Source organism: Leptonotus elevatus, chromosome 1, assembly GCF_054856555.1.
Source record: "Leptonotus elevatus isolate MCC_2025b chromosome 1, RoL_Lele_1.0, whole genome shotgun sequence".
Taxonomy (NCBI): Eukaryota; Metazoa; Chordata; class Actinopteri; order Syngnathiformes; family Syngnathidae; genus Leptonotus; species Leptonotus elevatus.
Window position 1 is genome coordinate 5,553,947 of NC_141239.1, and position 14,700 is coordinate 5,568,646.

The window sequence follows — 14,700 nt, forward strand, 5'->3', positions numbered from 1 at the left end:
CGTTAAAATGGGTCAGAAGTGCCGAACAGCTCGCTTACAGACACATTTTCAGAACTAGGCAGACAGCAAAAGATTTACGTGGTGGTTTCATTTCACACTTCATGGGTGGACGGGCACTTCAGAGAGCCAACTATTTGTATACAGGCCATTAAAAAAGTCGATTTTTCCATAATATGTCCCCTATAAATTGAGACCAGGCTCCATAAAACCAAAGCATCTGTTCCGCATCAACTCCATCTATCTGCACAAATATAACTTTACTCATTTTCAAGGTGTCTGGTTCAGATAAAGAGGATATCCGGGGTGCATTTTCAAAACGAATATGTTCATATTAAATCCATTTATGCATGGGTTGACTGCTGCTTAAGAGATGATTCTGCCACCGCCTTAAACTTTATGTGGCTATGGTATTCTTGTGATGATACAGTGTTGTCTTTGCACCATAAATACTGGAACTTTTGGTGTTTTGACCAAATACTTAACCTTCATTTTGTCAGACCACGAAACATTTCCCCACATCCTGGTGAATTTCTTTCTTTGTAAGAAAAGACACAATGCACCAGCAGAATGCCATATTCAAGGTGAAGGCTTCTTCTTCTTCAGTTGGAACTAAGGTTTTAGTCAGGTTAATTTTCGCATAAAAGATAAAACCTTCCGGCTTCCACTAGAAAAGCTCAAGATGAATTCATCAGCATACATCCAAATCCGAGCCTAGATGTGAATCGGAGAAGTTCACTCCATTTTGCCTCAATTGCTCCAACAGGTGAATCATGAACAATCAATTCTTAAAGTGGAAGTCAACCTTAAACCTTTCTTGACAATAATGTGTTATATGTGACCTCACTAGTCAAAACATGGCATTCTGATTAATATTATATTTGTAGAATATGAGTTATGCAGCAAAATCCAGCCGTATTTATCTATCTCAGGGGGCGGCCATTTTGCCACTTGCTGTCGACTGAAGATGACATCAATGTTGCTCAGGGCTTAGGACACAACCAATCAGAGGCCACCTGTTTTCTGAAGCTGCACTCTGATTAGTTGCAACATTGATGTCATCTTCAGTCGACAGCACGTGGCAAAATGGCCGCCCCTAAGATGGTTAAAAACGGCTGGATTTTGCTACTTAACTCATATTACACTAATGCAATATTAACCAGAATACCATAATTAGGCTTGTGGGGCTAAATAAAACATTATTGTCAAAAAAATGGGGGGTTGACTTCTCCTTTAAAGATTGATTAATGTAGTATTTGTTCTAAATTTTAATGTACACAGTACATTCTGTATGTAGAGGGACCAAATAGACTCAGTTTTAGAGTAAAATTTACACTTGGAAAAGAGCAAATTAAAGTAAAAAAAAAAAAGGAACGAACACATGACCTTCAGCTTGGGAGACTGCCACACTCCACCTCAGCTATGCCAGTCCTAATGTTTGCTTATATTCAAAAGGAGACAAAAAACATTGTTTTTGGTGGATTTTGCATTTTTGTCTTCTAAAATTTTTGTCTTCTAAAAGATTCCAGCTGACAAGTGATATACTGACAAGCGGCAGGAGCTGCATGGCTCAGAGAGTAGATTTGAATTTGTGGGTTTCTTCCTTGACCCTTGAGTGACTTTTTTTTTTCTTTACTCTCTTCCAAGTCAAGTGTAAATTTTACTCTAAAACTGAGTATTTGGTCCCACTCTAAATGAATCGTATTTCGAGTAGGACCAAATAGACTCAGTTTAGAGTACAAAGGTACTCTACAGAATTTACTGTGTAGTATTTGTAGCCAAGCAGAGTCGGGGTGATGATGTTGAGACAGTGGGAACAGTGAATAAGAGTCATTCTGAGGGCGTGGGAAAAGCCGTAGTGATGGAGTAGGACGGGGCAGGAACTCCCGGGAGAAGGTGAAAGTGAAGTTCTTCATGACTGAACCTTCGCCAAGGCTTCGTTAAAACTGATCGCATTACTCAAACGCCTGCTCGGTCCCGGTATTTGTTGGACCTTAAAGTAGCACACACACCGTAAAGTTCCACAATGGAGATGAGGAAGTGGGCGGAAGTGCCAGGAAGAAAGTAGACATTAGAATCAGTTTACCAGTGGGATGACATGCATACACAGAGATGAATTCGAAACGCACGCTCGCACACAGGGCGTGATAACACAACAAGCATAACATACATCATTATTTGTTCCTCCGCTCTGTTATGGCGGAGCCGATACCATCTCCTTTCCATCTTTCCCGCGACTCATTGACTTTCTCCTTGACGTGCTGCTTTGATAATGATGTGGAGCGATACAAATCTGCCATTGTTGCCCATGCATCATTCTGTTTGGATTCCCAAGGACACGTGTTTGTGTGTGTATGTGGTGTATATCGGCTGACCTTGGCAATGTTCACATGTTTGTGGTGGGAGCACATTTTGAGTGAGGAAGCAAAATGGAGGCTTTTGCCATTTCGAATGAGTTTCCCGTTGTAGATTGTCGTTGCTATGTGGAAAAACACATGTCCAATTTTCACCCCAATTTTTTTATTTTTGGGGATTTCTGCATTCAGTTTCACCCTAAAAACATAAAAATTGTGATTTAAATTTTTTTTTTTTACATAAGTGGTTTTCACATTTTTAGGTTTTTAGGATGTCTGCATTCAGTTTCACCCCATGAACATAAAAATGGGGGGGGAAATGGACATAAGTGTTTTTCATATTTTTTGGTTTTTGGGATGTCTGCATTCAGTTTCCCTCCAAAAACATAAAAATTAATAAAAATGGACATAAGTGTTTTTCGCATAAAGAAAAAAATAAATAAACAATGGACATAAGTGTTTTTCACATTTTTAGGTTTTTGGGATGTCTGCATTCAGTTTGCCTCTAAAAACATAAAAATGAAAAAAAATGGACATAAGTGTTTTTCACAAAAAATGAAGAAAAAAAATTGACCCGTGTTTTTTTCACATTTTTAGGTTTTTGGGATGTCTATCTTCAGTTTCACCCCAAAAACATAAAAATGAAAAAAATGAAAACAATGTACATGTGTTTTTCACATAGCAGCGACGATATGTAATTGCTACATGAATTGGTTATAGTGTGTTAAAAAAAAATCCAAGAATGCCCATTTTTCCATTTGTCTTTATGCAACCCTTGATTTATGATAAATATAAGCACAGTACTTTATGTGTTCCCCTCTCACAGGAAATGTTCACGCCGGAATGCAAGTTCAAGGAGTCGGTTTTCGAGAACTACTACGTGATCTACTCGTCCACTGTGTACCGACAGCAGGAGTCGGGCCGGGCCTGGTTCCTCGGCCTCACCAAGGAGGGACAAGTCATGAAAGGCAATCGGGTCAAGAAGACCAAAGCCTCTTCTCACTTTGTACCAAGGCCCATTGAAGGTAACACACTAAAAGAAGATTCTGATTTATGACATTTTATAGCAGCAATTGGTCGTTTTATTGTTGCTTGCAATTCACTTTTTAAGGTTTTACCGACAAAATACAGTAAGCCTTTTGTCCAAAAGACAGCTGAGATGGGCTCCAGCTTAGACAAAGACAAAGGTTACAAAAAAAACCTCTAACGCCAAATACCCAAAAGTTATTTTCCACTAAATGGCCCGTTAAGAATGTGCAAAGTCTCTGTAAAATGAAAATAAACATGTTTTATTAATTTACTACCACACCACAGAGAAGAGTTTTGCAACCAATCCTTACATGCTGTCATGTCTGACTTTTCCCCCCACTCACTCTTCCATCTCCTCTCCGAGACATGTGCACATTCACAGTGGACAACAAGGCGCTCTACAGTGGCCACGTCAGCCCAAAGTTCTGGACCAAGCCATGTCTGACTTTAAAAAAAAAATCTATCCTCCTCGCTCTTTCACTTTTCTCTGGGTGACATGCATACACTTACAGCCGACAACAAGGCGCTCTAAAGCGGCCATGTCAGCTCGAAGCCCTGATTTTTTAGAGATAGACAAATATGTTTTTTTCAGGGCAGTCAAGGACGCCAATAACTGATATTTGGAGCCGATATTCATTTTTACTAAAAGGGAAAATATTGGCATCAAAATAAAATAAAATAAAAAGCTCCAGCTCTTAATTTATTTTGGAATTTTAAAGCATATGTTTATTGAACAACTTTTTATTTTGTATTTTTTTATATATATATTTATTTATTTATTTTTAAATCGTAGTAAATACACATCTTTGTTTTAAAAATCTAACAACACGTTCCGGGATCTCCCAGGGGCAGTAGCATGTTTTCAAAAGTTAAATAAAAACTTAAACAATTGTTTTCTACAGTAAATAAAGCATTTCAAAATGTCAACATATCTGAAGTATTACATTTTTGCTTATCTTAGTTTTAATTTTAAACAAAAACAGAAGGGCTGAGTTCCCAGGGTCAGCAGAAAATATATATATGTACACATATATATACATATACATATATACATATACACATATACACACATACACACATACATATATATATATATATATACACACACATATACACATATACATATATACATACACACACACACACACACACACCCACATATACATACACACCCCCACATATACATACACACACACACATACATACACACACACACACACACACACACACATATACGTACACACACACACACACACACACACACACACATACATACATGCATACATACATACATACATACATACATATATAAACAAATCTGAAATCACTTTACAGCGCCTTTCAATGTTACTTAAAAGTGTCTGTACTGTTAATAAAGGTCTTAAGGTGAAAGTTTCCCCTTTCCATGATTTCTCCAACATATGAGAGGTCAAGGTGGACCGTGTTGTGTTTGAGAGGCATTGCATTGTATGTCAACAAAATCCAAATTTGTCCTTTCATCCTCCATTTACTGTCTGATAACAAATTGCACGAAAAGAGGGAACAATAGTGTGTCTATCCTTGTCTATTGTTCTTCGTGGCGCTGGGAACACTAAACAGTTTGTCCCTGAAATCTAAAAAAACAACAACTGTACAATATTGTGCTTTTACTGCTATTGATTATCCATCCAGTGCAGGTTTTGTATTATAATTCCACAAGCTAAATCTCATCAGTCAAGTTGATGGAAACAGAATTAATAATTAAACCTAAGTCGGGTATGGAGAATGAACTCGCTGACTTTTTTGTGCTTGTTGTAAAGATAGATGGATAATGTGTTCTTGTTGGGATTTCATGTTATATTTTGTCAACATCCGTTATACAGTAAATTAATTATTGAAAAAAAAAGTTAATCTTAAAGTGGAAGTCAACCTTAAACATTTCTTAACAATAATATTATATTTGACCTCACATTCTGATTAATATTACATTTGTGGAATAAGAGTTGTAAAGCAAAATCTAGCCATTTTTATCCATCTCGGGCGGCGGCCATTTTGCCATTTGCTGTCGACTGAAGATGACATCAATATTGCTCAGGGCTCAGGCAACGACCAATCACAACTCGCCTGTTCTCTGAAGCTGTGCTGTGATTGGTTGTTACCTGAGACCCTGTCCACACGAGTTTCTTACCATTTAAGCCGTTCGTCCACATGACGGCGCGGTTTCGGACCTTGAAACCGATCACTTTTGAAACCGAGCTCCAGAGTGGAAAGATTTCAATACGCGCCCCACACGCGTCCGGCTGGACACCTCATGCAGGAAAAACAAGTGTCCGTCTTCTTCGCTGATTCTTCTTCTACGCTTTCCGTTAACTCCCTGTGGCTGCGCTACAGCGCCACTCCAGACTTGGCATATACATTACAGCCGTTAAACGTCCTCAGCGTCTTCTTTTGGACACACACGCAAGTCTTGAAATGCTTCTGTGTGTACGAGATTTGTTTGAGGAATGACGGGGCTTGAGACCTGAGCAACATCGATGTCATCTTCTGTCGATACCAAGTGGCAAAATGGCCGCCACCTGAGATGGATAAAAATGGCTGGATTTTGCAATATTAACCTGAATACAGTATTTAGACCAGTGGGGCCTTATAGAACATATGATTTCCACTTTAAATCTTTATTTATTTGTATGATACTTTCTAGTATCTGTTGTAGTTAACGACTTCCTAACCTTGCTCTTTACATTCTCATTTCTTCATTTCGGCAGTCTGCATGTACCGCGAGCCGTCGCTGCACGAGATCGAGGACAAGCACCGCTCCAGGAAGAGCTCAGGGACCCCCACCATGAACGGAGGCAAAGCAGTCAACCAGGACTCATCATAGCAACGAGAGGGAGGGGCTTCCCCATCAGGGGCTTGACCTGAATGCCAACCACCTAAAAAAAAAAAGGGAGGGGCCTTTGGAAACTTCCCGCCTCGCCCCAAACGTATGCACCGTCGCTTCCTCGACCGAGGAGCTATTACTGTACCCTTATGACAAGACGGGACAAACTTTGAACCCTTGCCTGTGAAAACTTTTAGAAGAATTACTATGAAACAGAGGAAAACTATATATATATATCGATATCTATATAAACATTTTCAATCAGGACTCGACCGATATTTTATGCAAAAAAGAGCTGTGACGCAACGGATCGGGGGCCACTCCTCACACAAATATCTCATTTACATTTTATGCTGTGAAAAAACAAAAAAAAGCTTTAATACGTGCTTACTTTTCATATGCATTCTTTTCTAAATGCTCTCTTGTTTGCCAATAGTAAGCAGTCAAACGCTCCAATGTGCTGTGATGCTGACCATTAGTATAACAATTTTTTTTTTTGTTTCTTCCTTTTCCTTTGTGGGCCTGACTCACACTTAAAGTTTCCTCATGGATTAATCTTGAATCACACGAGCTGCTCTGCCTGAATGTATTCGCTGATGTAGTCACAAGAGTGCTTATGATGGGATGTCAGTAACTCAGGTGTGTTCTGGAAGTGTGACTACAACTTGTGTCCAGTGTCAGAAGTAGTAATATGAACAGTCTAAGGAGGTATTTAAGGTGGTATTATTAGCAAGTGTCACTGAACTAAATAGAAGACGAAGTATTCAACAGCATGTTTGAGAAAGGAAGTCCAGGAAATATTGCTCTCCTTCCGAAAAGGCAATTTGATGAAATGAGAGAAAGAATGGGAGATATTTTCTTGTGAAAACAATGTTGCCCGAGAGGCTTCCCCACCCTACGGCGGCACACACACAACCTCGCCCGGCTTTGTGACCAATGAACTGCGGCGGTCTTTGCAAAGCGTGTAAATGCTGTGCACGCTACATTACCTTATTCCCGGTCCTCCAATTAGTGTGTCTAATGTTTGTCTCAGGAAGTGTTAGTCGGTCCAATGAAGCGCTGTTTCCCCAACCAAGAGTTAGAAAGTTGGTCAAATCTGCGGGCACACGAAAAAGTATACAAGTAAAGTGTGCTTGCTTTAAGCTGTTTGCCACTCACAGTTCTGACAAATAAAATTTAACTTATAGCTACCAAAACAATAATTTTCTTTAATAAACGTTAGCTAGCTTAATGCCAACATATGGGCGAATTACAATTAACAGTACGGTAACACAAAACCAAACATATAACAACACATGTCTTTGGTTCAGCGTTTGTGAAGTCACCTATAAATTTATCTACCCACTATTTGCGGAAAACACAAATCCTTTTTTTCATATGGCAAAATACTGTCTACATTATATTTGTGTTTGAAATTCTGCGAGCATCTTCCAGTTTTAAGTATCATAATTTGTGGTATATTTATAGTTTAAATTGCTATTACTTGTTCGGCGGCATGGCTCAGTGGTAGAGTGGTCATCTCGCAACGCAGAGGTTGTGGGTTCGATCCCATGCCATTGTCACCATGTCGAAGTGTCCTTGAGCAAGATACCGAATCCCCAGTTGCTCCTGATGCTGCGTCATCAGTAGGTGAATGAGTAGTTGAATGTAAAGCGCTTTGAGGTCTTGTAAGGTGGAAAAGTGCTATATAAAAGAAGGTCCATTTACCAATATATGCAGTTAAACAAATATATTTGTTTACATATTTGATGTATTTTTTTGTTTATTACATCTACGGACAATTTACGCACACATTAATCAACATCAAAAGACATGAAGAGATACTTGGCACCAGATTTAGCAGAAAGCTAATATCCATCTGCGTCCAGAACATAAAACAAATAAAAACCCCAAACAACTAACACAGACTCAATGAAAATATGAAGTTTGCAGTGGGAGAACAATGCTAACATTCTTACAGATTCAATTTATTTTGTTTCAAAGCATCTAGAATTATAGAAAAATTTTCTAGGAAGAAAATATGAAAGTTATTGGTTCCTAGCCATTGTACTATTGGAACTTAGTTGGGGTCCTTCTCTGCCTTTTCTCCTTGCTCTCAGTGCTGACCGGCATGTTGCGGCACACCGTGGTACTACACAAAAATCTGACTTGCTTGTGTACTGTAAAAACACGCAAAGAAAAAAACATTTGTTTAAGAGTCTGTGAAATACGGGAATACTGCACACTGAAATAATGAACTTGTCTCAATTTAGTCACAAATCTTATTACTCAGTGTTAGGCTGAACAAAGCTATTATTCTGGTGTATGAATGGCAACACACAGGTTAATTGTAACTTCTACCATATAGTGGAAGAGCATTTAATTATCCAACGAGTGACTATAATGGCCTGAATAATTAGTTCAAAGTCACACTGGGACGTGGTGTCAGGTTCGAGGCCTAGTATGGCCACTGCATGACGGTGGGAATTATGACTTCATTCTATGAATTGTACAGCGATACAGTATGGTTGTATGGTAACAGAGAAACTGTCCTCCCATTAATTTAGTAGAATACTAATTACTAGTAGAATAGAGGGAGGGGGGGGGGGTTGACATTGTGCGCTAAAGTCATGAGAAATAAAATAGTAATATCAGAAAAAGATGTAATTATACCATCTTTAGCCCTCTTTTTATTAGCATGAAGTTAATGTCAACATATACACTACTTGACTGTTGAATTAGTCTGGAAATTTGGGCTTAAATCTAAATAAATACGTTTATTCTTCTAACATTGACTTCTACGCCTTGTAATATTCTATTTTTGTAAGATTGCGACTTCCTTGTAAACATATCACTTCATTTCATCACATTTTTTAAATCTGACTTTATTCTCACAAACAATGCAACTTCAGTCTTGTAACATTACAATGCCAGCTAGCAATACTGAGCTAGCTTTAGCACAGTAAACAAGCCAATGCTAGCCACGGCTGCTACGTTGCTAGCATGACTTGTTCATAACGTACTATAACACTAAATGTTACCTCATTTGTTTGAAATTTTATTTTTGGGGAATATAACATCAATTTAAAATTATAATGAGGTGATAAACACCTGTCCAGCTGGAATGATACTAATTTGGCGTCGCTTCTGAATCCACTGAGCTGCCTACGGGGGGTTGCGTAGACAAACGATTTGATGAACGAATCTAAAGATTCAGTTCACTTAAAAAAACATATCTTGTATTTTTATCCCCCTTAAATTGATTTAAAAAAATGTATGATAACGTCAACCCTATTTGAATAAACTGCTTCATAATGATTGCGTTTTTAGCCCAGCAGTTTAGCCATATTGTTTTACAGGTCATATTCTGTGAGAGTTGCTAGCATATTGTTCAATTTGATCATATTGCATTGTTTACTTTTTTGCACAATTCCCTACTAAATTCTTGTGAGAACATGCTGACAGCCAAATGCAGATTGTAAATGATTAAGGATGTTTGGGAGAGTTCATATTGGTATCTAGCAGCGTAATAGCGACACATACATTATATTTGCCAACATAAGAAGTCAAGGGGTGTGGCAAGACCAGCATATAAATACTGTATATGAACATATGTATCTTTTCTACAGAGGTTTATATTGGTGCAAATGTAGATTCAAAGTGATGCATGTCATTGGATGTACTAAATGTTGACAGCAGATTGAGAGCATTTGTGAAAAAAATAATGTTGACGAATGAAAGGTTACAGCAAAAGGCTTTCTTTCATTATACGAGATTTTAATTCGTTATTTTTATGTTTGCAGATGATTTCACTGCATCAGAACACGCATATATGCACTATGAATTGTGAGAAAAAAATATGCATTGATGATGAAAAAAAAACAAAAAACAATCCGAATGAAGTTAGTGATTGTTTAAGAATAAAGATTATGTTACCAAAGCCAGCCTATGATTTATTTGCTGTAAATGATGACTGGCAGTTGTTGTGAGTCTCTTATTTGTCGGACTACATCCATCAGCCGGCGGCTTTTCGCATTCTCCAAAATCCAATCCCCTTTACCTCCGCTATCAATTCACCCGCAGTGATTTACAGTCTCGCTATCCTCTTAAATACGTCGTGTCATTTTGGAACGGCGCTCCTTCGCCCTTAATTCTCCTGTTGTCATGGAAACAGACCTTGCATGCCGGCTGTAAAGAGAATGAGCAGGAGGAGGAGGGCGAAAACTGCCCTGACTTTCAGCCCGTTCTCTTCTGCACAATGGCCGCAGCACACAAAAGGGACAAACAGGACAGGGAGACAGTCCATCCGTTTGTGTTTTTAAGTTGCATTTTCGATAAACCAGAGATGCTGATTATTAAATGTATTCATATGTGCAGATCTCATATAGACATGCACGCTTTGAGAGTCAAAATTGACTGTACAGTACTTGTTTTTGCTCTGACCAACCAGTGATAGAATGGATAAATGCCAATGTGATCGAAGGCTAGAACTCTGGTCCTGTGAGGACAAATTTGAAATATGGTTAGCTAACGAAACAGTACAAATAGTTTGATATTTAAGGACAAAACCGTAGAGTGCACAACCTATCTAACAGGAAGAAATGCACCCCGCTAATGCTAGCTTACAAAAGTAAAATGAATTCACCAAACCTTCTATAACAGGAAGAGAAAAAGAAAGAAAGAAATATGCTGTAGTATCTGCTTAGACGATGAAATGAGGACAGGCGGGGTGGTCGATCAATAATCTCTTTATTGTGAAAATGAAAGGTTAACGTGAGCTGTAACTGTGCCGCAAAAAAAACAAGCCGCAGACAGTTGACAGCAGAGAGCTGTTTTTTTCCCTCCATCCAGTCATCCTACCCCTGTCGTACCCACTCAACCACAAATCACACAAAAAATGGATTGGTTAAAAAAAAACTACCCAATCTAGTAGGTTAAGCTCATATTGGCTTGATTAACCAATAGATTGGTCAGACATTGACCATTCCGGGTGGTTACGGGTATACCAATTTTATTGGTTAGCCAAACAACCAATGAAATTGGTTATAATAGAAAGTAAGTCTACTTGGAAATATATTGTATACATTTAAATGTATTTATTAATTATTATGTGATTACGATATATTATAAATAGTGTTTGAAAATGGAAATGTGTGTCTAGATAGATCACTAGGCGTGACCAGTTCAGTGGGCCTAGTGGTAGAGTGACTACCCTGAGACTGGGAGGTTGTGGGTTCAATCCCTGGCCGGGTCATTCCAAAGACTATAAAAATGCTTGACACTCAGCATTAAGGGATGGAATTGGGGGATTAGATCACCAAATGATTCTCGAGTGCAGCCCTTGCTTCTGCTCATCGCTCCCTCAGGGCATGGGTCAAATGCAGAGAACGAATTTCGCCCCACTTAGGTGGGTGTGACAATCAGTGGTACTATTTTTTTTCGGGCGCAAAAAAATGTCAGCCGCTAACACAGATTAACCAATATCTTGGCCAGAATGGCACATTTGTATCTGTTGGCCTAATCGCCCATATATATTGGTTGAAAACGCATACCATTCTAGAGTGGTTGTTTTAACCAAAGGATCTGTCGGACACATAACTACCAGCTAGATTGGTCAAATTTAACCTTTGGGGGGGGGGGGGGGGGGCAATTTGACCAATCTGTTTCTAGGGTGTTGGACACTTTTTCAGGCCCTCGTGTACAGTCACTGCTTGTGGAACTCTGGCAAGAATCCACAATAAGGTCTATGGCAGACTTCGTGTCGGGCAGTTTTGGTGATGGTAATAAAAGCAAAGCAGGATGAAGCGCAAAAAAACAAAAAGCGGCAAAACAAGACACTCTGAAGAATCCAAATGCTAAGCTAACCGAGTACAAAGAAACAGAACAAAACTCAAATAGATCAAAGTTATGGAAAAAAAACATAACATGATAGGATTAACTTAACAACAACAATAAACAGACACAGACTAATTATTATATATATGTCATTATTTATATTTATTAATATTTTTAAATAGAACGGCTGGCGACTTCGGTATGTCTATTGACATCTATTTCCACTCCCAAACATTTGTGACCTATATCTACGTGCTGGTCAGTGTGATGATTTAAAAACTATAATAATAGTAATTCAGAGGATTTGATGGCCAATGCTGTCATATTTAGTAATGAAATACGATCACATCCAAGCACATCCGATTAAATTCACCAATATTGCATCGCTGCACCACTATTTAGATGTGGTCCGAGCAAGTCTAACTTTAGACCAGTGGTGGGCAAACTCAGTCCTCGAGGGCCGGAGTCCTGCAGGTTTTGGAAGTTTCCCTGCTGCAACACAGCTGATTGCAATCAACAGGATCATTACCAGGCTTATGCAGAGCTTGCTGTTGAGCTGATCATATATCAGCTTCATTTTCCAACACTGTTTGCAACTATTTCAGTCACTGTGTTATAAAACCTTAAAACTAGACGTGTGCTGTTTACAATGGCCACTTGTGCATGCTTTTGTGATCTTCAAGTGAATACTTGCTCTAAGCCAGTTGTACTGTTTCATTTAAAATATCAGCAATATTTTTGGTTTGCACTATTTTGCACCAGAGATTGCGGACTTTTAATTTTGATTTTAATTTTGCACAATAAATGGTGTTATCCAAAGTCAATTTATTCAGTAACACTTTGTAATAACGTTTGTTGGTTAACCATTTGTAATACATTAGTTAAAGATGAAGTCATGAGAACTCATGTTGAATTAATACATTGTAAATATAAAAAGATTAGGTATAAATAATTGACAAATTGTTAGCTAATAACTTGTAAATGCATTAATGTTATGGAGCGCCTGTGACGGTCCGTCACTCCCCGACCGGAGCGCGCTGCGGTCGAGCTACGAGGAGCGGCCCGCGTGAGGTCTTCGTTTCCGCGGAGACGAGCTCCGTCTGTTTTTACACAACCCACACAAATCCCCCCCCCCCCCCCCCCCCGGAATTCGACACTTTCACAAACTGCTCACCTGCCACCTGGACTCATTCCTTTTCCCCGTTGTTGGTGCCGAGGGTGCACACTCGACACAGACGCACGACGCATGACACGCCAACGCTCACCTGCATTCTGCGGGGTCATTGGACAATGAACACTAAACCGAAGCACTTCCTGATTCCCACTTAAATAGCGCTTTTGCCGCGCTTGAAGTGTCACATGACTATGGACTATACCACAAAAGTAGTTTATTTTATTATTTAATGAGTTTGTTCTTTTTTTGAGAGAAGTTACGGATTGTGAATGGATGATTTTTTGTTATAGTTAATATATTTTGCAGATATTATTTATTTACATGCGTTAATTATTTTTGGTATTATACCCCATGAATGGTTAAATGGTTTGCCCGGAGGGAGGGGCTGGGGGTATTTAAAGAGATCCAAAAATCATTTTTAGGGGAGTGCTCAGCCAAGTGGAATGGTGACTGATTGGCTACCACAGCAAGACCAATGGAACTTGTAAATATGGTTGGGATTGTTTTTTGCACTGGACTTTCACTGTAAGAAAAAAAAATAAATCACATTTTTTATGCTGTGTTGGTGTAAATAAAAACTTCTCACTAAAGTTTTTTGACTGCGCCATCATTTCCCCCCTCCTTTCTGAAATGAACCCGTGACAATTAACAAAAGCTGAATTCATGATGAACTAATAGTTTGCAACTATTGGAGAATTATGAACTCATAACTTGCAAATATTAACTAAAGATTAACTCGTGATTAAGAAATATCCATTATTAATCATTAAAATGCATAAGAAAAATATGAAGTCATGATGAGCAAATGTTAACTCATATTGAAGTACAGTAATTTGCAACTATTGAAGAATTATGATCTAATAATTTCCAAATATTAACTCATGATTCAGAAATACTATTACTAATAAGTAAAACGCATAAGTAAAAGATGAAGTCATGATGGGCAATTATGAATTAATATTGAAAAATGTGTATCTGTGGTATTGACTGTAATACAAACCTTTTTTTTTGCAGATCCATTCCAATGTTCAATATTGGTGAGTCCACCAATATTTGCAGACTGTTATCATTTATAACTTATATTTTAATGTGAACAAATTCTCTGCAAATGCCTTTCCAGCCACTATTCTAAAGTGGCAACACATCATCATGTTCAATGTATTACCAAGTTCTCTGCTACCATTTGTTTTGATGAACAAACTACATTTTCACATCAACAATTCATTTACTCATCTTTTTTCAACCCCTATTTTAAAGTGGCAACACATTATCCTGTTCAAATGCTTACCATGTTATCTGCTACTATTTGTACATCATGAACAAGTATATTTTCATGTCAACATCACATGTGTAACAGATTATTGTACATTTGTTTATTTATGTATTAATTTCTCCAAAATCATTGCATTTGATATTTCGAGTGGGTTATTATTGAACAGGCGTGGTTTTATTTTGGTTACTTCCTGTGTTTT

At 38.3% G+C, this 14,700-nt stretch overlaps 1 protein-coding gene across 5 annotated transcripts in view; it reads left to right on the plus strand.

Annotated features, from left to right (window-relative positions):
- Positions 1–10,159, plus strand: part of fgf12a (fibroblast growth factor 12a) — a 69,450-nt gene extending 59,291 nt beyond the window's left edge. For all 5 annotated transcript variants that reach the window (XM_086072124.1, XM_086072106.1, XM_086072114.1 and 2 more), the window contains 2 exons: positions 3,178–3,376; positions 6,125–10,159. In XM_086072124.1, the coding sequence (XP_085928250.1) occupies positions 3,178–3,376; positions 6,125–6,240 (315 nt within the window). In that variant the 3' untranslated portion in view covers positions 6,241–10,159. The remainder of the gene's footprint in view (positions 1–3,177; positions 3,377–6,124) is intronic.
- Positions 10,160–14,700: the final 4,541 nt, after the last annotated feature.